This window comes from Anthonomus grandis, chromosome 22 (assembly GCF_022605725.1).
Source record: "Anthonomus grandis grandis chromosome 22, icAntGran1.3, whole genome shotgun sequence".
NCBI classification, from domain to species: domain Eukaryota; kingdom Metazoa; phylum Arthropoda; class Insecta; order Coleoptera; family Curculionidae; genus Anthonomus; species Anthonomus grandis.
Genome location: NC_065567.1, coordinates 18,550,887 through 18,574,125, shown reverse-complemented (window position 1 = coordinate 18,574,125; position 23,239 = coordinate 18,550,887). Strand labels below are relative to the sequence as shown.

Below are 23,239 nucleotides of genomic sequence, written 5' to 3'. Positions count from 1 at the left end.
AAAAATTTTCAATATCGTTATTGTATACATGTGGTATTAATACAATGCTTCAATGGTTGCAAACTTATTGACATAAACCTGTGACTTCAGATAACCCTACAGCCAGAAGTCTAATAGCGTTAAATCGTAAGAGCATAGATGCCAATTCTGGGCACCAAATCGGGAAGTGACACGGACGTGCAAGGTCGTCATTGTTCCCTAGGCGGTATATGTGGCATCGTACTGCTGAAACCATACGGGTTAAGATCAATAGCTTCCAAATGAGGTGCAAGAAACTGTGTTATTATAGCACGATAACGTTCGCCATTCACCGTAACTGCATTACCTTGAAAAATGATCCAATTATTCCTCCAGACTAAAATGCACACCATAGAGTGAGACGTTGGGAATGCATTGCTTCATGCAATCATCCGTAAATATTCTAAGCCTCAAATTCGATAGTTTTGCCTTAAACAGGTTGCTCAAGAATCCAACTGATGAATTCTCTTCGCTGTTCATGGTCTGTTGGCAGAAGTTGTTGAGTCAGTTGGACTTTATAGAAATGCAGCTGTAAATCTTTAGTAAGAATTCGCGTTGAAGAGTGCCTGTTGAAATGTCCAATTCTTGTTCCCGCTGACAAATTCACGTCTCTGGACTTTCTGTCACACTCTCACGAACTGCCGTGATCTTTTTTTTTTAATGACCTCTACTAGCTTCTATCGTGTCTTTCGACCTATTACTTTTGAATATTTAATAATTAAAGTTAAATGTGAAATTTTAAATTAAAGATGAAATAGGAACATTATTATGACCGAACATTGGACGCACTTTACGAATAGTGGAAATTAAACTTTCACCATTTTGATAATAATTTTGGATAATTAGGACGCATTTTTCTATCATGTAATGCTTCTAACTCTCAACTGTCAACCTTCGATCTATCATGTCATAATCATGTGACATAGTGACTGTCAAACTTGGCGCGTAATTCAAATCTTGCGTTCTTATTGAAAATGAAACATCCTTTGTATGCTCAGTATTACATAAAATGGTGGTTGGTAGGGAAATCGTGTTTTTAAAAAATAAATTATACTTGTTAATAAACGCTTACATTTATTTCTAATTAAGGCGGAAGAATATTGAGATTATATTTTTACTCTGCTTGAATCAATTCAAGAAAATGTAATATTTCAATATTCCAAATATTAAATTATTTTAGTACAGATAAGCTAAAAATATGAATCAATAATTAATATTTAATCTTTAGAAAAATTATTACAGGTGTCCTTTTGAGTAAAAAGTAATTAGAAAAAAGTACTTACCCTTCCCCTAATAAACTTCCTTATTACTTAAAAGAAAAAAGATTAAAAATGTTACTGCCGAGAAAGACATTTAACTGATGTATAATTAACTGATCCATTTTGGCCTTATTAGAATCCAAATGCTGGTATTTGCCATGAATGCGAAACACGCTATTTTATATTCATTCTATATTATTTATGATATTACGAAATTTAATGTGACCGTATGCCATCCGCGTGTCTTGGTACGGTGGTTTCCTCAACTTAGCATTCTATCCATAATCCGGAATTCCACGCAAAAGTTAGTTTATCTTTGCGACAGTAGCATGAAATAATTTTTTCTTGTTTTTATTTAGGATATAGGTAACATTGTTCTAAAGGACACACGTTTTTGTGATAGTTGTCGATATGATTCACACCTAATAAAGTGTTTTTCTTGTTTACTTACATAAAGGTATGTATTTATTTTACATTTAATTTTATTAAATAAAAATCAATGAGCCTACTTAAAATTCGAATTCATTAAAACTAATTTTCTTTTATCTAAACAGGCCAAGAAAAGTATTCAGCTCAAACGCTTCTGATTTAAAAATACCTTACAACTAACTGCCTTTGCCACTTTTGCTTTTTAAGAATTCAGTGCCTGTAACTTAAGTGTCTTGCAGTCCTCTATTCGGTGTTTTCCTTTTTTGGATTTAAATTCACTTCATGAACAAGAAACAATGTCATTACTGTACGACTGTCGCATTTGCAATAATAAATTATTACGATCTGATTCACGTTGTGATTTTTATGTCCGAGACACAAAATAGTACGAATTCAGGTGCGCCTATTATCAGATCTACGATTCAAAATGGACCAACCTCCAGCGCCCGTAGTGGACAACCGAATGGAATTCTTAGGAACGTATGTCCAAAAATCTCTTAAACTTAAAGTAGAGAAATGGTCCAGAATGATTTTAACAGAAGAACATAAGGCCGTTGTTATGAAATTTCTTGAAAGGGCCTCTCCCACTCTTCTAGTGATCATTCTAACTCCATCGGCCCAACTGGTACCTTCAAATGGGTTTCCTTTAACTCAACTGAAAAGCAAAGGTTTGTTGTTTACATTTTTAAGCCTTCTTATTGACCTCTGATCATTTTAGGGGTATATTTTATTAAGAAGGAAGCCATGCCAGTAGATAAAGCTGTTCCAGCCCAATCAGTAATTGTTGGAGACTTATCACCAAAACTTATTGACCAACTAGCTTCTCTAGTTGATGAAGTAATAAAAGCATTGTAGCAATTAACTCAAATAAACAATCTATTCCTTAGATCCTAGTACCCTTGCTTTCCAACCCCCAAAACCATGATCAATGGCCAACAGTGATAGCCAAAGATGTTCACAAGCATGTTCACAGTCTTAGAAGCACAGTCTATCAAGTAAAGGGGCAGGTAAATGGCCAGACTGTCCTTCCAATGCCTGTGGGCATAGAGCGAGTCTACGATGTTGAAAAGGCTCTCACAGATAGCAATGGGGAAATTTGTGATCTGTACCTTAAAAGTGGTATTGAAGGGGTCGTAATGAAGTGGGCTGCCCAGATCAATGATGTTTTAGCAAATGATTCGTCTGAAAAAAGTTTGAATCCTGTACCATCTGTAGGTGAGTATGTACATACAATTAGTAGATTCTTTATAAATTTTGACCATTGATCTATTTAGAGATTGAATTTTGGTGCCAGCGGCTTAGAAATCTTCAATATATTTACGAGCAATTAAAAGAGTCTCGTGTAAGAAGCATGGCAGCAATTCTCGAAAAGACTAATAGTGCTTACTATGCATGCTTCAAGAATCTATTTAAGAATGTTGTCTTTGCCCTGGCAGAAGCAAAGGATATATACTTACATCTCACTCCCTTAAAAAAGCATATTACCCTGTTAGAAGAAACTGATTTTAGTGAATGTATTCCTTTATTAGCTCCAGTCATGCATGTAGTCTGCCTCATATGGTCTAAGTGTGAGTCATACGATCAAGTGAAACTTATTACTCTCCTTAAACAGATTTGTAATCTTTTAATATTGGAGGTACAATTGGTCGATTTCCTTTAAATTTTCATTAAGTAAGCATTTTTAGGCAAAAAAATTCCTAGATCCAACCACATTATTCCACAGTGACATTGACGAAGCTATGCAAAGGGTTAGTCTTTGCATAAAAACCCTTAAACAGTTCTTGACTCTGTTTAAGATTTACAAGCTCAACCTCGGAAGATTTTACAAAGACAAACCACCAAACCTTTGGAATTTCGATGCTAATATGGTCTTTGAGCGTTTTATAGCATTTGTTGAGCGACTACAAACTATTCAGTGGTTTTTTAACACCGTATTGGAATTTAGTAAACTCGAGAAAGTTGAAATTGGTGGTATTAAAGGAAGGATCTTGAGTTCCAGAGTAACGACTGTTTTTAGTGAATTTCAGCTCTGCTACTCAACGTTTTCTGGAAAGTCTTATGATGTTCTTGATCCTGACGACCTATCGTTTATAGAAGATTTTCAAGTTTTCAAACAAAGAATTTATGAAATGGATATGAAACTAGCTGCGATATTGTGCCAAGCGTTTGAGGATTGTTCTAATTTAGAAGGCATTTTTAAGCTGATTAATATTTCTGGTTGTTTACTTGAAAGGCCATTTATTAAACAAGAATTTACGAAGAAGTATGTTCTCATTGCTGACATGCTTGAGATAGAGGCCAAACTAATAGAAGGCGCTTTTGAGGAACAAATGACTAATAAACGAAAATATGGAGAATTCATTGTGGATAAGTATGTTCCACCTGTAACTGGTACCCTTAAATGGACACGGAATCTGGAAGAACGGATCATGGCAGTCAAAAAAAAGTTTCAAAGCTTTCAGCATTCGTAAGTAAAACAAAAACTGCTGTCTGCAATTAAACTTTATAATTTATTGATTTAGGATAACAGAAGATCCAAAATACCTAGATATCATGCGCAAATTTGATGTTTTAATTGATAAAATTAACGAGGTAGCTCAAAAAGCGCTGAAAGATTGGGCCCAAGAAATTCCTTCTCAAATAACGAAGAACCTTCAACACCGCTTATTGATCCAAAATCCGAAAACAAAAGAATTGTATCTTAATTTCAGCCCTCAGCTTTCAGCGATTTTACGTGAAGTTCATTATCTTAATCTGATGAAAATAACAGAGATCCCGGAAATAGCATTAAAACTAGCGGAAAGAAACGAAACGTTTAGGAAATATATTTCAAACTTGGTTTCGACCATCGCGTGGTATAACAAAATCAGAAACTCCACAAGGAATGTTGAATTTGATTTAATTAAAAATGATATTGATGAAATTGATAAGCGCATTGCCTTAGGACAAAATAGTCTAAATTGGAACTCAGATAGTAAGTCTTATTTATTAATTTAATCATACTTATATTTCCGAATTATGTATCATTAATTCTAGATTTATGGGATTATATCATAAACCTCCATACCCTGGTAAAAAATCTTCAAGATAACCTAACAAAGTGTCAAGAAAACCTTATAGACATAAAATCAGTTTTAATTCCGTTTGCTCGTAAGCCCCTCTTTGAAAGAAAAGAAGGAAGAAGGGATGCTTTTCTTTGCATAGAAGATAAAGAAGAGCGTATTTCGAGACGCCACTCTGAAATAAGTCATGCTACTCAGACCATTATGGATTTATTAAATACGAACAAGGAGCTATTTGGAATGAGTGGGCAATCAGATAAAGTGGAATGGTTGAACTATATTGATTACGTTGACAAAATTGTTTTAAATTATTTATACCAGTCTGTTGGTTGCAGGTAAATGATTAAATAGCACATAGAATATCTTTATCAAACATTTTCTTTGTAGCTTAGGGTATATTAATGAACACATGGATTCATCAAATAACCTAGCTCCACTTTTTGAAGCCCAACTGCTTTTAAAAGAACCAAATATTGTCTATGTTCCTTCACTTGACACAAATGACCCCGAAGGATTTAATGCTTTGATCAACGGTTTGATAAGTGATATTATCGAAACCTCTTCTATAGTTCCAAGACTCTCTACTACAAACGAGGAAAGCTATATGAACGAGATTGCTAGAAATCAAGATATTGTTGATATTAAGGCGGACATACTTTTAAACGTGGAAAAGGTTCTAGAAGAGGCATTTGAATTTTGCAATAGTTTTCAAGGCTATTCGTATTTATGGTTAGATGATCGGGATGATTACCTTAAGCAAATTTTAAATTATGGCAGACAACTGACAAATGAAGAGTTGGAATTGGTTGCCATGAAAGATCCCTTTGCTCCCAAAATGTGTCCACCCAAAATGGAAACTTTCAGGGAACAGATAGACAATTTTGAAAATCTATTTGCAGAAGTGGAACACATCCAGGAAAAGGAGATTTTTAGTGCCTGGTTTCAAGTTGATATAAAACCTTTTAAGCAAGCACTTCTTAATACTATCAGAAAATGGGGCGACATGTTTAAACAGTACTTAGTAAATACTGTTACCAATAGTTTATGTGATCTGGGTCAATTTATAAGGTCAGCTGACGAAGGTCTTCAGCAACAGGTACAAGAAGGAGACTATCAAGCCTTAGTGAACGTCATGGGTTACCTCCTAAATGTAAAAGAGAGACAAGCTACTACAGATGAAATGTTTATTCCTCTACGAGAAACAATTGAGCTGTTAAAGTTTTATGACCAAGATATTCCAGAAGAAGTAAATGTATACCTTCAAGAACTCCCAGAACAGTGGAACAATACTAAAAAGATTGCAATAACTGTAAAACAGCAGTTGGCACCATTACAAGCAGCAGAAGTCACCTGCATAAGGAAGAAAATTCAAGAATTTGATACTAAGATTATTCTATACAGGGAAGTGTTTAAAAAATATTCTTTCTTTAAATACAAATGCCCTGATCCATATGGAACAATTGACAAGGTAGATAAGGATCTGCGAAAGTTGGAAAATGAGATGAAATCAATACACGAATCTGGCTCGTTATTTGAGGTTAATGTTCCTGACTTTAAGGTTTTGAAACAATGTAGAAGGGATCTAAGGTTGTTAAAGGTAATATTTTTTTGAAACATACAAGAGGTCAAGGTAATATATGGAATATCTTATAGCAACTTTGGGACTATGCATATATTGTACATACCTGCGTGGATGATTGGAAGACCACTGCATGGAGGAAAATCGACGTGGAAAACATGGATATAGAATGTAAAAAGTTTGCCAAAGAAATACGTATGCTTGATAAAGAGATGCGTGGATGGGATACCTATAGCGGCCTAGAATCTACTGTTAAAAACACCTTAACATCACTTAAAGCAGTAGGTGAGCTGCAAAATCCAGCAATAAGGGAAAGGCATTGGGATCAGCTGATGGTATCTACAAAGGTAGGCGGTGCTAGGTTAACACAATTACTTGTAAATAATGTATATAGCCTCCGTATATTTTTGTGTATATTTACAATAAAATCAGTGTAAATAACATCTGTCATAGTTAATAACATTTTTTGCAGAACCTTGCAGCATTACCACAAGAATTTAAAGTAAGTTAAAAATAGATAACCAAATTAAGTTATAAATAAGTTTATGCGATCAACTTTATTATTTAAGTTTCCATTGTTTTATATTTCAACATTTTAGAAAACGTGTAGATGGAATGTAACTTTAAGTACTTTGTAGCAACCACTTAGACCCTTTATCATAACTATATTATACTAGGCATATTATATTCATTACCATTTGATCATTGCATTTTTGATACATATTTGTAGTTAGTACGTAGTTGCTCTATGAGAATACCGAAACTGTAGCAGATTAGACATACCGGGTAGTGCGTCGCCGAGCGGAGCATAAGAAAACCCATGTAAATTTTAAGGGGGTCAATTATTGGCTTCCCTGTACATTTTATAGAAAAAATGTAAGATAACTTTTTGAAGAGACCAATCTGGCAAACTCTTGTGCAAAGTTTTAAAAAATTTTAATAAGCGAATCTTGAATTATTCAATTAAATGTAATTGCATAATTAGCAAATTTTCGGTTCAGGTAAAACCAAACGGGCACCAGTAAAATGAATATTGTCACTGACGTGAGGAAAAGTGTCAATAAATCAGTGACAGTCGATATTTGAAAACAAGTATGAATTATTCAATCGATGAAAAAATAGCCATAATTAAGTGGCATTATGCGGGAAACAGTTTTAGAGCAGTATCTCAAATGTTTTCAGTTTATTTCCCCACCAAGCCCATTCCGTCCATTTTAACTATTAAACGTATTGTCAATAAGTTCGAGTCCAAAGGTACCGTAATAAATAATTGTAAATGTTCAACTCAGGATATCGAAAATAGAGCCGAAAAAAGAGAGAACAGAGATCTTAATATTCTACTGAGTGTGGAGAAAAACAAGATGATTAGTACGAGGGTTCTTGGACAAGAGGTAAAAAATATCATACAGCGGTATTGCGCACTTTAAAAAAAACACAAATATTATTCGTATAAATTCGAAAAACATCAAGAGCTGCAGGAGGGAGATGAAGAGCGAAAAATGGCATTTTGTTTTGAAACGATGGAAAGAGCAAATAATGATAGGAATTTTTTAAGAAATCTTGGTTTTTACCGATGAATGTACATTTACCCTCAACAATGAACCAAATGTTCAGAATTGCCGGTATTGGAGCCAAGAAAATGAACATCGCTTTGTTCATACTCGGACACAATATCCTCAAAAAACAAATGTATTCGTTGGAATTATTGGACACCATATCATTGGGTCCTTTTTTATGGACTATAATCTAACAGCTGAAACCTATCTGGACCCGGCTTGGAAGAAGTTGTTCAGGAAGATCAAATGATCTGGTACCAAATGGATGATTAGAGAGTTTTTAGGTAATTCTCTTTTATTTTTAAAAAATGTATTGTATTTTATTTTATTTTTCCACACTAAAATTTTAAGAGTTCTGTTCTCTCTTTTTTCGGATCTATTTTCGATCTTCTCAGTTAAACATTTACAATTATTTATTGCAATGTCTTTGGACTCGAATTTACTAACAATAGGTTTAATGGACTAGATAGGCTTGATGGGAAAATAAATTGAAAATATTTCAGATACTGCTATTGGTTTAATTAAATTCTAAGTATGATAAAATTATTTTTTTAATAATCGATAATAATTGTTATTGGTTTAACTTCATCGTTATATTAAATAAAAGTTTAGATAAAAAAGTAATGTTAACGTGTCTTACTTTCATAACTTTGATGTATGGTTGTGAGATTGTTAAAACGAAAAAAAAACATTTCTGCATTCGGCTGTACGTCAGATTTGACAAAGCCTTATAACAAATTGTTTGCTGGTGAATTTGGTAATTTTGCAATTACATTTAATTGAATAATTCGCTTATTAAAATTTATTGAAACTATGCACAAGCGGTTTGCCAGATTGGTCTCTTCAAAAAGTTATCTTACATTTTTTCTGTAACATGTAAAATTAAGCCAATAATTGACCCCCTTGAAATTTACATGAGATTTCCTATGTTCCGCTCGGTTACGCACCACCCGGTATACTATACACATGCTTCTCGTAAATTGCCATTGCACCAAAAACGCTTAAAACCACATAAGCCAACATTCATTATGACATTTCAGACTAAAATTATTATGGACTACAACACAACCCTAGCAGATCTCTTGGAGTTGAATCTGCATGAGTGTGAAGAAGAAGTTAAGAATATTGTTGACAAAGCGGTTAAAGAAATGTCAATGGAAAAGATCCTGCGAGAACTAAATTCCACTTGGTCAACTATGGAGTTCTCTCATGAAATCCATCCTCGAACAGGCTGCACTCTTCTAAGAGCTAGTGAGGAACTCATTGAAACTCTTGAAGATAATCAGGTGCAGCTGCAAAATCTAATTACTTCAAAGTTCATTGCACACTTCTTGGAAGAAGTTTCATCGTGGCAAACTAAGCTTGGACTAGCTGATCAAGTTATTACTGTTTGGTTTGAAGTTCAGCGGACTTGGATGCACTTAGAATCAATTTTTATGAGTTCAGAGGATATTAGAAAACAGCTGCCCAATGACTCTGCTAGGTTCGATATTATAGATAGGGATTTTAAAGAGCTTATGAAAGATATGGCTAAAGTTTCTAATGTGGTAGAATCTACAAACAAGCCTGGGCTATTGGAAATTTTAGAAGAAATACAAAAAAATTTAACTTTATGTGAGAAAGCCTTGGCAGTATATCTTGAGACAAAGCGGTTGGCTTTTCCAAGGTTTTACTTCGTTTCTTCAGCAGATTTACTTGATATTTTATCAAATGGTAATCAGCCCAAGCAAGTAGCGAAACATTTAACGAAATTGTTTGATTCCATTGCTCGATTAGACTTCGAAACAAACGAAGATGGTACTTTAACAAACATGATTAAAGGAATGTTTGCCAAAGATGGAGAATATGTTAATTTTCATGATGTTACAAACTGTGTTGGACCAGTAAGTTCGCTTCAAGTAACATGCGTAGTGTTAGTATATACGTGAAAAACAATTTATAGGTAGAGGTATGGTTAAACAGAATCCAAGATGCTATGAGATCAACTATAAATCAGGATATTGGGGAGGCCGTGCTCTCTTATGAAGAAAAACCAAGAGACCAATGGTTGTTTGACTTTCCTGCACAGGTTTCGCTTTGCGGCACACAGATCTGGTGGACAACCGAAGTCAACATAGCTTTTTCTCGCTTGGAAGAAGGTTATGACAACGCAATTCGTGATTACTATAAGAAACAGGTATCTCAGCTAAGTACTTTGATCTCTTTACTCTTGGGAGATCTTACCAAGCAAGATCGGCAAAAAATCATGACCATTTGCACTATTGATGTACATTCTCGTGATGTTGTTAGCAAACTGATCCAAAGCAAGGTGGAGAGTGCTTTAGCCTTTCAATGGGTTAGTCAGCTAAGGCATAGGTGGTGTGAACAGAGCAAGCATTGTTACGCTAACATTTGTGATGCTCAGTTTAGGTATAGTTATGAGTATTTGGGTAATACTCCTAGATTGGTTATAACACCATTAACTGATAGATGTTATATAACTTTAACTCAGGTAAAGATTAGATTTTTTAAGATTGTGGATATTCAAAGATTTTTTCATTTTAGTCACTTCACCTCATTATGGGTGGTGGTCCAGCAGGACCAGCTGGTACAGGTAAAACCGAAACTACAAAAGACTTGGGACGAGCACTTGGTATAATGGTATATGTATTTAATTGCTCAGAACAAATGGACTACAAGTCCTGTGGGAATATCTACAAGGGGCTCGCCCAAACTGGAGCTTGGGGGTGTTTTGATGAATTTAATAGAATTTCTGTGGAAGTTCTTTCTGTAGTAGCGGTACAAGTAAAATCGGTATTGGATGCTATTAAAAATAAAAAGATAACTTTTGATTTTATGGGTGATATGATAAATCTAGTTCCTACTGTAGGTATTTTTATTACGATGAATCCTGGATATGCTGGTAGGACGGAATTACCAGAAAACTTGAAAGCTCTATTTAGGTAAACAAAAAATTATGATTAGCGTTAGACGAATTACTGATGTGTCGATCGTTCTTGTAGACCCTGTGCTATGGTTGTTCCAGATTTTGAATTAATCTGTGAAATTATGTTAGTGGCTGAAGGTTTTCAGGAGGCTAAGATATTAGCAAGGAAATTCATAACCTTATACACTCTTTGCAAGGAGCTTCTTTCTAAGCAGGATCATTACGACTGGGGCCTACGTGCTATTAAATCTGTACTAGTAGTAGCGGGATCTTTAAAGGTAATCATACACTTATAAAGATCGCTGTCAAAAATCTTTGATTATAGAGGGGTGATCCTGGTAGGCCAGAAGAGGAAGTGCTGATGCGAGCACTAAGAGACTTTAACATACCAAAGATAGTAACTGATGATACACCTGTATTTATGGGTTTAATTGGAGATCTGTTTCCTGCTTTAGAAGTGCCCAGAAAAAGAGATGCTGAATTTGAAAGAACTGTCAAGCAAGCTGCTATAGATTTGCAACTGCAGCCTGAAGACAATTTTATTTTAAAAGTTAGTAATAATAGCTCTTTGAAGTTTCTGTGAGTTTGTTAATAAAATGTTTAAATCAGGTGGTTCAGTTAGAAGAACTCTTAGAAGTGCGTCACTCGGTCTTTATAGTGGGTAACGCTGGGACAGGAAAGACTCAAGTTTGGAAAACTTTATTCAGGACTTACGCAAACATCAAACGAAAGCCAATATTCAACGACTTAAACCCTAAGGCAGTTACTAACGACGAATTATTTGGTATCATCAACCCAGCTACGAGAGAATGGAAAGATGGGCTCTTATCAGTACTAATGAGGGAACAAGCAAATGTTTCTAGTGACAATCCAAAATGGATTATCTTAGATGGTGATATTGATCCTATGTGGATAGAGTCTTTAAATACTGTAATGGATGATAATAAGGTTTTAACTTTAGCTAGTAATGAACGAATTGCTTTGACACCATCCATGAGGCTAATATTTGAAATTTCAAATCTAAGGACTGCTACACCTGCCACTGTATCTAGAGCGGGTATCCTTTATATTAATCCTCAAGATTTAGGATGGAATCCGTAAGAGTTGCTAAGAAATGTTGACATTGGCAGCTATATCTAATTTTTTTAGGTATGTTACTAGCTGGATTGAAACACGAGAAAATGGTGCAGAAAAATCAAACTTAATAATGCTCTTTGACAAATACATCCCCATTTGCTTGGAGAATGTGCGAACCAGATTTAAGAAAATAACTCCAATTGCTGAAACGGCACATGTATCTATGCTTTGCCATCTTTTGGAATGTATTTTAACTCCCCAAAACACCCCTAATGACTGTCCAAAGGACTGGTATGAGTTGTACTTTGCTTTTTGCTGCGTGTGGGCCTTTGGATCGGCAATGTTTCAGGAACAAGTAATGTTTTTCTGAGCTAAAATTGAAAGCAGTCCATAATTTATATTTTTTAGGCTACTGATTACAGGGTAGAGTTCACTAAATGGTGGGTGAACGAGTTCAAAACAGTAAGGTTTCCAACTCAAGGCACAGTTTTTGACTACTTTATTGATGATGAAACCAAGATGTTTGTCCCATGGACTGAAAAACTAGGTAGATTTGAACTTGATCCTGATGCCCCTCTACAGGTAATTAAATTAAATTTATTTTTGTTGAGTAATTGGTTGTTAATTAATCATTAGGCTGTCCTGGTTCATACAGCAGAATCTATTCGGATCCGATACTTCTTAAATATCCTTATGGAGAAAAAGCGGCCAGTGATGTTAGTTGGTAATGCTGGCTGTGGTAAAACCGTTTTGGTAACCGAGAAGTTAACCACCCTCTCAGAAAACTATGCAGTTGCAAATATACCTTTTAATTTCTACACAACGTCCGAGATGCTTCAGAAAATAATGGAGAAACCCCTTGAGAAAAAAGCGGGAAGAAATTATGGCCCTCCTGGTAATAAAACCTTAATATATTTTATAGATGATATGAACATGCCAGAAGTTGATACTTATGGAACTGTGCAGCCTCACACTCTGATTAGACAACATTTAGATTATCATCACTGGTATGACCGCAGCAGGTTAACGCTTAAGGATATTCATAATTGTCAATATGTCTCTTGTATGAATCCTACTGCAGGAAGTTTTACGATCAATCCACGATTACAAAGACATTTTTATGTATTTGCCATAAGCTTTCCTGGAGTAGACGCTCTAACAACTATATATCAAGCAATTTTAAGCCAGCATTTACTGAATTCCGAATATAAATTTCCATCTATAGTTGTAAAATTATGTGAAAATATTGTAACTGCATCTGTTATATTGCATCATAAGGTTACGCAAGTGTTTTTGCCCACAGCAATTAAATTCCATTACATCTTTAACTTAAGGGACATATCCAACGTTTTTCAGGTACGCCAGATAGAATTATGGTTTCTATATAAACATTTCTTTTCTTCTAGGGTCTTCTTTTTAGTACCACAGATTGTCTTCAGCAACCATCAGATATAGTCAGACTTTGGCTCCACGAATGTCAAAGAGTATACGGCGATAAGTTAACTGAAGAAAAAGACATAGATGCCTTTTCCAAGCTTCAAATGGATGTATTCAAGAAGAACTTTGAAGATGTTGATGAATCGCTTGTTTTTGAAAAGCCAAACATTTACTGCCACTTTGCTGGTGGAATAGGAGAACCGAAGTATATGCCTATTTCCAAATGGTCTACTTTAAACAAACTGTTAACTGAAGCCATGTCGAGCTACAATGATTTGATAGCAGCAATGAACTTAGTGCTATTTGAAGATGCTATGATGCATGTATGTAGAATTAACCGCATCTTAGAATCTCCCAGGGGCAGCTCCTTATTAGTAGGAGTAGGCGGTAGTGGCAAGCAGTCATTATCCCGCTTAGCAGCTTTCATATCTTCACTAGAAGTGTCTCAAATTCAGCTAAAAAAAGGTTATGGAGTATTCGACCTTAAAAACGAGCTGTCATCTCTTTATCTCAAGTCAGGCCTAAAAAATGTCGGTATTATGTTTCTTATGACCGATGCGCAAGTGCCTAATGAACAATTTCTGGTTCTCATTAATGATATGCTTGCCTCAGGTGAAGTTCCTGATATGTTTCCTGATGACGAAGTAGAAAATATTATTGCTGGAGTTAGGAATGAAGTTAAAGGAGCGGGAATGCTCGACACCCGAGAAAACTGTTGGAAGTTCTTTATTGACAGGGTTAGAAAGCAACTGAAATTTGTTTTATGTTTCTCTCCTGTAGGGTCTACATTAAGAGTTCGTTCTAGAAAATTTCCAGCAATAATAAACTGTACTCAAATCAACTGGTTTCATGAATGGCCACAAGAAGCTCTCATATCAGTATCCTTAAGATTTTTACAAGATGTAGAGTCCTTGCCTGAAGATTTGCGTGAATCCGCAGCCAGATTTATGGCTTATGCCCATACGTCTGTAAATTCAACTTCCAAAATGTATTTGCAGAACGAGCGCAGATACAATTACACCACACCAAAATCTTACTTAGAACAAATTACTTTGTATTCCAAACTATTGAAACAAAAATCCAAGGAGTTATCTTTGAAAGTCGGAAGGTTAGAAAATGGCCTCGATAAACTTAGAACAACATCAAAGCAAGTGGACGAGCTAAAAAAGAAATTGGCAGTACAAGAAATAGAACTTAAAGAGAAAAACGAAGCTGCAGATGCCCTTATTGAAATTGTAGGCATTGAAACTGAAAAAGTTTCAATAGAAAAAAAATTAGCCGATGAAGAAGAAGAACGTGTAGCAATGATTGCTGAAGAAGTAAGCAAAAAACAAAAAGACTGCGAAGAAGACCTTCTGAAAGCGGAGCCTGCACTTCTAGCTGCCCAAGAAGCTCTAAACACTCTTAATAAAGCTAACTTGACAGAATTAAAATCTTTCGGTTCACCTCCAGGTGCTGTAACAAACGTTACAGCAGCAGTAATGGTCTTATTGGCTCCCGCAGCCAAAGTACCAAAAGACCGAAGCTGGAAGGCTGCTAAAATAGTAATGGCAAAAGTGGACGCTTTTCTGGATGCTTTAATAACATATGACAAGGAAAATATTCATCCGGATATTATTAAAGCTATTGAACCATATCTAAAAGATGCGGAGTTTGAACCGGAATTTGTCAGAAGCAAAAGTGCAGCAGCAGCGGGACTCTGTGCTTGGGTCATTAATATTATCAAATTTTATGAAGTATATTGCGATGTTGAGCCGAAGAGAAAAGCTTTAGCAGCTGCTAATGCTGAACTTGCAGCTGCGCAAGAAAAACTCAATGCTATCAAGAAAAAAGTTGCTGTAAGTATGTGAGCCGGTAAACAATAATAGTTTTCCGAAAATCGATAAGAAATAATAACATTTTTGACAACATATTTGAAAGAAAAAGTCAATATTTCCTCCAACTTGATTGTTGCCTGACAACCGAAAATAACAGTAAGGAAATATTCATTTTTGTAGTGTAAGGAAATGTTATTTTCATACAGTAAACTTTAGAACTTTAGAAGTCTTAAAAACTGTAAGAACTTGGGAACTAATAGCATTATTTTGTTGAATATTTTCCAAACTAATAATTTTATTTGTATGACAATAACTAATATTGGGCGTGACTGCAGTATTAGAAATATTAGATTTACTTTCTTGATTATTTTCTGCTGTGAAAATTTTATTTGCCACTTCTTCCTTATTAGTAAGAGACTCTTCTATATATCCTTCAGCGACGTTTGTTGATTTCCATCCACCCAATCTCTTTAAACTAGTAATATCTTCACCAGAATCAACAAGCATTGTGGCAGAAGACCGACGAAAACAGTGGCCGGTATATTCTTTCGAGTTTGGCAAATTCAAATAACTGGCCACTATTTTAGGCATGTTTCTAAATTGGTAAATTCCTACTACTTGTCTACAACCTTTTTCATTTTGGTACTTAAAAAAAAACTGAGTGGTATTCATGTCTCTTGGTCTTAAAGAAACATACTTGCGGTATAGATTTAAGTACATTTCGTTTACTATAAATGATCTTGATGTCTTGGTTTTTGAATCCGGTATGGTAACTAAAAGTTTAGATAGTAGGTCTTGTATATCTTGTACAGTCATTTTAACCAGCTCGTCCATTCTGAAAGCTCCGGAAATTCCAAATATTACAGCTACCTACAACAATAAATAAGCATGTAAAGAATCCAAATATAATTTGAAGTTTTGTAAGTTACCTTAATCATTAAATATTTCTTATCTGGAGCTTCCTGAATAAATTTCTTTATTTCTTCTTTAGTTAAAATCTTGGATTTTTTTGGCTTATAGGCATGTGCTTGCCGTTTCAGGAATGCCCGAAGTTTTGAATATTTAGATATATCCACATCATGTCTAATTGCAAGTGTTGCCTTCAGCATTGAATAATTGGCCCATAAAGTTGAAGATTTCATCTTGGAACCAAGCTCCAAGAAGTATGCCATTACAACATTTTCCGAGAAAGAAGTTACATTTTTATTCGTACGGTAGTCCATGAAGCGGTTGTATGCATAGTTATACTTATTTCTTGATTTTACTGGTAACAATTCCAATGATGCAGCATTCACTGCCTCCGTGAGTTCTGGGGGGTTCCAGAAATGGAACAGTCATCATCACTCATCATTTTACACGTTACTTTGGCTTTTTAAAACGTTAAAAAATCAACACTTTGGGAAGACGCCACAAATAAACTTTTCACTCGTCAAGTTTGACAATTTAAAATTATGTACTTCGTTTCCGTAGTTACGAAACAATGTTTCATGGCTTCTTTTATTTAAGGGAAAAATAATAATGTTGATTTGAAATTTTTAACATGATTAGTAATAATTTACCGTAATTTTAATGATTCCCGATTTTCGGAAAAATAGTATGTAGACCTCGTAGGAAAAGCCACATTCCCGGACTCCGTATTGCCAAGGTTGGGAATTTTTACGATCGCCCGGGAATGTTAGGCTTTTCCTACTAGGTATACAATATACTATTTTTTAATTATTTTTTTTAAGTCGTTGGAGTCACAACTAGCGAAATTAACTGCAGACTTTGAAAAAGCTACCAGGGAGAAATTGCTGTGTCAACAAGAAGCTGATGCTACGAATGCTACTATTGCCTTAGCTAACCGATTGGTCGGAGGATTAGCAAGTGAAAACGTTCGTTGGGCTGAGACTGTTAACAAGTTCGTAATTTTTTTCATATTTGAGCAATATTATTATATCTATTCACTTATTATAGTTTTGTGGAAAATGGGAAAATGATGCCAGGTGATGTTCTTCTGACCACTGCATTTATCTCGTATGTCGGCTGTTTCACTAAGCAATATCGTCATGACCTTTTACATAAGATGTGGCTTCCCTTCATTAAAACATTGGATGTAAGCACCTATGAAAATATGATAGCCTTAGAACATTGAAAGACTAGAATTAGTAAACAAAAACTTTGTTTGAGTTCAACATATCCTCTTGGGCAAAGGGCTGTTTTGTTTACGAAGATATTCACTGATTTTCTGTTGTCAAGTTTACAAACATTTTCAAAAGAGGAAATTTTCAACTATAGATTAACACACATAATAATGTTAGTTTAATTCATTTGTGTTGGATTTTTGATTAAAAATAAGAAGTAGAAATGGATATACCCTATTCTAAGCGTAAAAATAACATCTTCGAACAAAAAAAAATAATTAACATTTTTGTTCCTAAATTTCTTCTAAAAAATGTTGAATGGTAACATCGCAACCAAATGCGCGAAATGTCATGTTGTCAAACGGCTTTGTGTTTACTTCGGCATTTATGAAGTTCTGTTTTTTATTTATGAAGTTTTGTTTCTTTAGTTTTTGGTTGAAAAAGGAAAAATGTCTTATTTGGGTTGAGGTCTTAATTGTTTTTGTGAACTGTTACGATGGTAAAAACTTGTGCCGCACCATGGGAAAAAGGCGATTTAAGCCAATCTTTTCACAAGTAAATACCGATACTGTTATAACATCATATCAAGGGATAACCATCATCATAAACGTAGAATAGAGCATAAAAAGAAACGTAAAATACAAAAATCTTTATATTTTTAAATTCAAATATTTTTTTGAAAATACTTAGTTATTAATAGGCTATAAAGAATAAAAAAACCCGAGTTTTGTCCATGATTTTATTAACAACTAACTGATTTTATTGTTGTCTTGGCAGAAAAATGTCAAATTAAAGTATCAAAAATTTGTATTTTAAAATATGAATTTTAATAATTCAAATTTATAATAATTATAAAATATTTAATTTCCATAAAACTGCTTTTTATTAGATAGGAACCTTAACTCTAATGAAGTACGTTAAAAAAAAACGTATAAAGACTTGATAAACGGTAATATTGTTTATATTTTAAGCATAATCATTATTAATAAATAATTATCATGTAAATATTTTTTGACGACGTCGCTGGTAAAGATTCTTTGTGTCGGTGAAATCAACAATGCGATCGAGCGGCGTTGCGATATTGTTGTCGTTTTCTCTAATATACGTTTTATTAATTATTCTACATTTATTACATTTTGAATATTGACTTCTTTATATCATATTCTACTTAAAAAATGCTTATTTTATTAAAGGGGAACAGTAGTATTGTTTTGTGCCTGTCAAAATAGGTGACAATTTTTTATGATATTATAAAGTATTTTTTGGCCATTTCTACATACTGCCTATAGTTCCACGGCAATGCTAATTCTAGCCTTTCAACGTTCAATGAGTATATAGCTACTAATAGCATATATTTAGCCAAAGATACCGCTCACTGAAGAACTAGATCCATTAGCAATGCTGACAGACGACACAATAATTGCTAAATGGCACAATGAAGGTCTGCCAAGTGACAGAATGTCAACAGAAAATGCGTCTATTTTGATAAATTCTGATAGATGGCCCCTAATGATTGACCCACAAGTAAGTATTAATTTAAATTAACGGTACAGTATTATTTAGAGAAATCTGTTTAGCTCCAAGGAGTAAAGTGGATAAAGCAAAGATATGGCGATGACCTTAAAGTAATACGCCTAGGACAAAAAGGCTATCTGGATATAATTGAGAAATCCATTAACCAAGGATCCACAGTTTTGTTTGAAAATATTGAAGAAACTGTGGATCCTGTTTTGGATACTCTCTTAGGGCGGAACTTAATTAAAAAAGGAAAGTGAGTACTTTTAACACAACCATAACAAAATAACAATCGACTGCTTTTAGAGCAATCAAGATTGGCGACAAAGAAATAGAATACAACTCAACATTTCGATTAATTCTTCATACAAAATTGGCAAACCCTCATTATAAGCCCGAGATGCAAGCCCAAGCTACTCTGATAAATTTTACAGTTACAAGAGATGGCTTAGAAGACCAGCTGCTAGCTGAAGTAGTAAAAGCTGAGAGACCCGACTTGGAAGAACTTAAGGCAGATCTTACAAAACAACAAAACGATTTCAAGATCATGCTAAAAAGTCTAGAAGATGATTTGTTGTCACGATTGTCTTCTGCTGGTGGTAACTTACTTGGAGATACAACTCTTGTTGAAAATTTGGAGACGACAAAAAGAACGGCAGCTGATATTGAGAAGAAAGTTGCTGAAGCCAAAATTACTTCTGTTGAAATTGACCAGGCTAGAGAATATTACAGACCAGCAGCAGCAAGAGCTAGTTTACTATATTTTATTTTGAATGAGCTTAATACTATTAATCCTATTTATCAATTTTCTCTGAAAGTAAGTATATGGTCATGAATAGTAGTTTATTTTAAATGTATATTTATAGGCATTTAATGTAGTTTTTCAAAAAGCTATAGCTAAAGCAGATGGTGCTGATACAGTAGCTGCAAGAGTCAATAACCTAATTGAATGTATATCGTTTTCCGTATATCAGTATACTACAAGAGGATTATTTGAAAGCGACAAGCTTATCTTTGCGTCACAAATGACATTTCAGGTATCATTTTGAGTTATAGAAATCTTGAAAGTTTATTTCTTGTACTCGTTGCAGATTCTGCTTATGAGTCAAGAAATCTTAGCACCAGACCTTGATTTCTTGCTACGATTCCCTATAAAACCACACGTGACAAGTCCAGTGGACTTTCTTTCCAATACTTGCTGGGGTGGGATCTGTAGCTTAGCCACCAGGGATGAATTCCGAAATTTAGATAGAGATATTGAGAATTCTCCCAAAAGATGGAAAAAACTGGTTGAGTGTGAATGCCCCGAAAGGGAAAAGTTTCCTCAGGAATGGAAGAGTAAAACTGCATTGCAAAGGTTGTGTATGATTAGAGCTTTACGACCCGATAGAATGTTATATGCCATGTTGTAAGGAGAATCTAGAAAACTTTTTATAAATTTTAAGTAATTAATTTCATTTTAGAGCATTTATCGAAGAAAAACTGGGTTCAAAATATGTAGGGAATAAGACAGTAGAATTTTCAAAATCTTACGAGGAAACTAGCCCTTCCACACCCATTTTCTTTATCCTTTCACCTGGGGTAAACCCTCTTAAAGATGTAGAAGAATTGGGAGAGAAACTTGGTTTCACCTTGGAAAAACAAAACTTTCACAACGTCTCTTTAGGTCAAGGCCAAGAATCTGTAGCCGAAAAGGCAATAGAAACTGGAGCCAAGCACGGACATTGGGTTGTTCTTCAAAATATTCATTTAGTAAAGAGCTGGCTACCTGCTTTGGAGAAGCACTTAGAAAAATATGCCGAAGGATCCCACTCAGATTATCGAGTCTTTATGAGTGCTGAGCCTGCATCTTCTCCTTCAAGTCATATAATTCCCCAGGTATATTATATGGGCACCATATAAAATAAATCTTTACTGGTTAGTTTTCTAGGGTATTCTTGAATCGTCAATTAAGATTACTAATGAACCTCCAACTGGCATGCAAGCAAATCTTCACAAAGCGTTGTCAAATTTTAACCAAGAAACTCTGGAGCAATGCGGGAAAGAAGCGGAGTTTAAAGTGATACTGTTTGCTCTCTGTTACTTTCATGCAGTTGTAGCTGAACGAAGAAAGTTTGGACCTCAGGGATGGAATAAAATGTATCCCTTTAATGTCGGTGATCTTACAATTAGTGTGTTTGTACTGTACAACTACTTGGAGGCAAATACCAAGGTTCCGTGGGAAGACTTGCGGTATCTGTTTGGGGAAATTATGTATGGAGGGCACATTACAGATGACTGGGATAGAAGGCTATGTATAACTTACCTTGAAGAGATTTTACAACCCGATTTAGTAAGAAAACTATTCTTGCTGTCCCATATTATTAATTATACGAGTAATTTTAGGTGGACGGTGAACTGATGTTAGCTCCAGGCTTTCCAGCTCCTCCCAATACCGATTACCAAGGATACAATAATTACATTGATGAAGTACTACCTCCCGAATCCCCGTATTTATATGGGCTTCATCCGAACGCAGAAATTGGATTTTTAACTACAACGGCGGATAAGCTTTTTAGGACTGTGTTTGAAATGCAACCCAGAGACGCAGGAGCCTCTGGTGGTACTACAGTAACTAGGGAAGAGAAGGTAAAGCAAATGATAGATGAAATGTTGGAGAAACTTCCAGAAGACTTTAATATGATGGAGATAATGGGGAAGGTAGAAGAGAGAACTCCGTATGTCATCGTAGCATTTCAGGAGTGTGAACGGATGAATTTGCTAACAGGAAAAATGAAGCAAACTTTAAAAGAGCTTGAGTTGGGTTTGAAAGGAGAGCTAACTATTACATCCGACATGGAGGATTTGGAAAATGCTATATTTTTAGACCAAGTCCCACCTGCTTGGGCCCAGAGGGCATACCCATCCCTGCTTGGCCTCTCCAGCTGGTTTGTTGATCTCCTTTTGAGAATTAGAGAGTTAGAGACGTGGTCTACTGATTTTGTGGTAATATCTAATGTCATTGTGCCATTAATAATATTCTTTGCTAAACGCACAATTTTTTAGCTCCCTGCTTCTGTATGGTTAGGGGGATTTTTTAATCCTCAATCGCTCTTGACCGCCATCATGCAGAGTACAGCAAGGAGAAACGAACTACCTCTGGATAAAATGTGTTTGCAATGCGATGTGACTAAAAAACAAAAGGAAGAATTTACGTTTGTATTACTTAAACTAAAAATTATGCATTTATTACTTGCATCACCTTAAATGTAAAATATCTTAATTGTTTTTAGGAGTGCTCCAAGAGATGGCGCATATGTTCACGGCCTCCATATGGAAGGAGCAAGATGGGACGTACAAGCTGGAATAATAATGGATTCGAAACTTAAGGATCTCTACCCTCCTATGCCAGTTATTAACATTAAAGCTATAACACAGGACAAGCAAGATTTAAGAAATATGTATGAATGCCCAGTTTATAAAACCAAAACCAGAGGGCCTACCTTTGTTTGGACTTTTAATTTAAAAACCAAAGATAAACCTGCGAAGTGGACTTTGGCGGGCGTTGCCTTACTATTGCAAACCTAAAAGTTTTGTAAAAATGTTTTGTTATATGAAAATAAATTATATATTAGCGTTATAATATTTTAAACAATTTAGGAAAAATTAAAACCTAATAATCTAGAAAGATTTTTAAACGTGATATATGTATGTAGATTCCATCAAAATCTTGGGGACCTCTAAGAGGGGAGCAATGGAGAATATTGTGGCAAGCACAAAGTCTATGCTTTTCAATTCTAAAACAAATCGCCTATCGCACCATGATTACTAAAAAACAAAAACAGGAAAACAAAAATTGGTATTCAAATCTTCCGCCAGTCGTCAGTACATGCCATAGGTACTTATATTCCACCTGCTCTTATTTATCCTCGTCAAAGAATGAATGATGAGCTTATGAATGGTGCTCCCGCTGGTAGCATAGCTTTTGTGCAAGAAAAAGGATGGATGAACACTGGAATTTTTTGTAAATGGCTAAAGCACTTTGTAAGGTATTCAAAAGCATCTAATGAGAACAAGGTTCTTTTACTTTTAGATGGCCACAGTAGCCATAAAAGCCTTGTCTCTAGACAGTTTTCTAAAGAAAACGGGGTTGTAATATTTTGTTTTCCGGCGCACTGTTCCCATCACGTTCAACCATTAGATGTCGGATTCTTTCGTCCTCTTCACACCTATTTTGACCAGGAAATCCAATTATGGCTGCGTCAAAACCCAGGAAAGGCAGTCACAAAATATAAAATAGCAAGCCTTCTTAATCGAGCCTTTTTGAAGAGTGCTATTCCATCTAACGCAATAAATTCATTTAAAAAGACGGGAATTCATTCTTTTAATCCCGATATTTTTGAAGATTGGGAGTTTGCACCAGCTTTAGCAACGGATAGGCAGATATTCCATTGGAGGCTCA

The 23,239-nt window shown here is 35.0% G+C and overlaps 1 protein-coding gene across 1 annotated transcript; it reads left to right on the top strand.

Moving 5' to 3' along the window:
* Positions 1 to 1,992: 1,992 nt before the first annotated feature.
* LOC126748848 (dynein beta chain, ciliary) lies at positions 1,993 to 22,591 on the top strand. Its single transcript, XM_050458349.1, has 32 exons — positions 1,993 to 2,374; positions 2,425 to 2,543; positions 2,594 to 2,921; positions 2,981 to 3,342; positions 3,392 to 4,173; positions 4,229 to 4,680; positions 4,743 to 5,103; positions 5,156 to 6,365; positions 6,422 to 6,694; positions 6,820 to 6,849; positions 8,944 to 9,786; positions 9,846 to 10,394; positions 10,448 to 10,845; positions 10,906 to 11,107; positions 11,155 to 11,379; positions 11,439 to 11,926; positions 11,979 to 12,261; positions 12,315 to 12,488; positions 12,543 to 13,262; positions 13,313 to 15,181; positions 16,891 to 17,060; positions 17,117 to 17,255; positions 18,643 to 18,807; positions 18,861 to 19,054; positions 19,105 to 19,615; positions 19,665 to 19,835; positions 19,890 to 20,206; positions 20,262 to 20,676; positions 20,729 to 21,130; positions 21,184 to 21,783; positions 21,844 to 21,992; positions 22,071 to 22,591. Exons 1-32 carry the CDS (start codon positions 2,134 to 2,136, stop codon positions 22,363 to 22,365), a joined length of 13,437 nt encoding a protein of 4,478 aa, XP_050314306.1. The 5' UTR covers positions 1,993 to 2,133; the 3' UTR covers positions 22,366 to 22,591.
* The last annotated feature ends 648 nt before the right edge of the window (positions 22,592 to 23,239 follow it).

Excerpts from the sequence above, each read along its gene's own strand:
- LOC126748848 (XM_050458349.1), top strand. The coding sequence starts at position 2,134 with ATGGACCAACCTCCAGCGCCCGTAGTGGACAACCGAATGGAATTCTTA. Across the intron at positions 17,256-18,642 it reads CCTTCATTAAAACATTGGAT|CCAAAGATACCGCTCACTGA; the intron begins GTAAGCACCTAT and ends GCATATATTTAG. Across the intron at positions 18,808-18,860 it reads CCCTAATGATTGACCCACAA|CTCCAAGGAGTAAAGTGGAT; the intron begins GTAAGTATTAAT and ends AAATCTGTTTAG.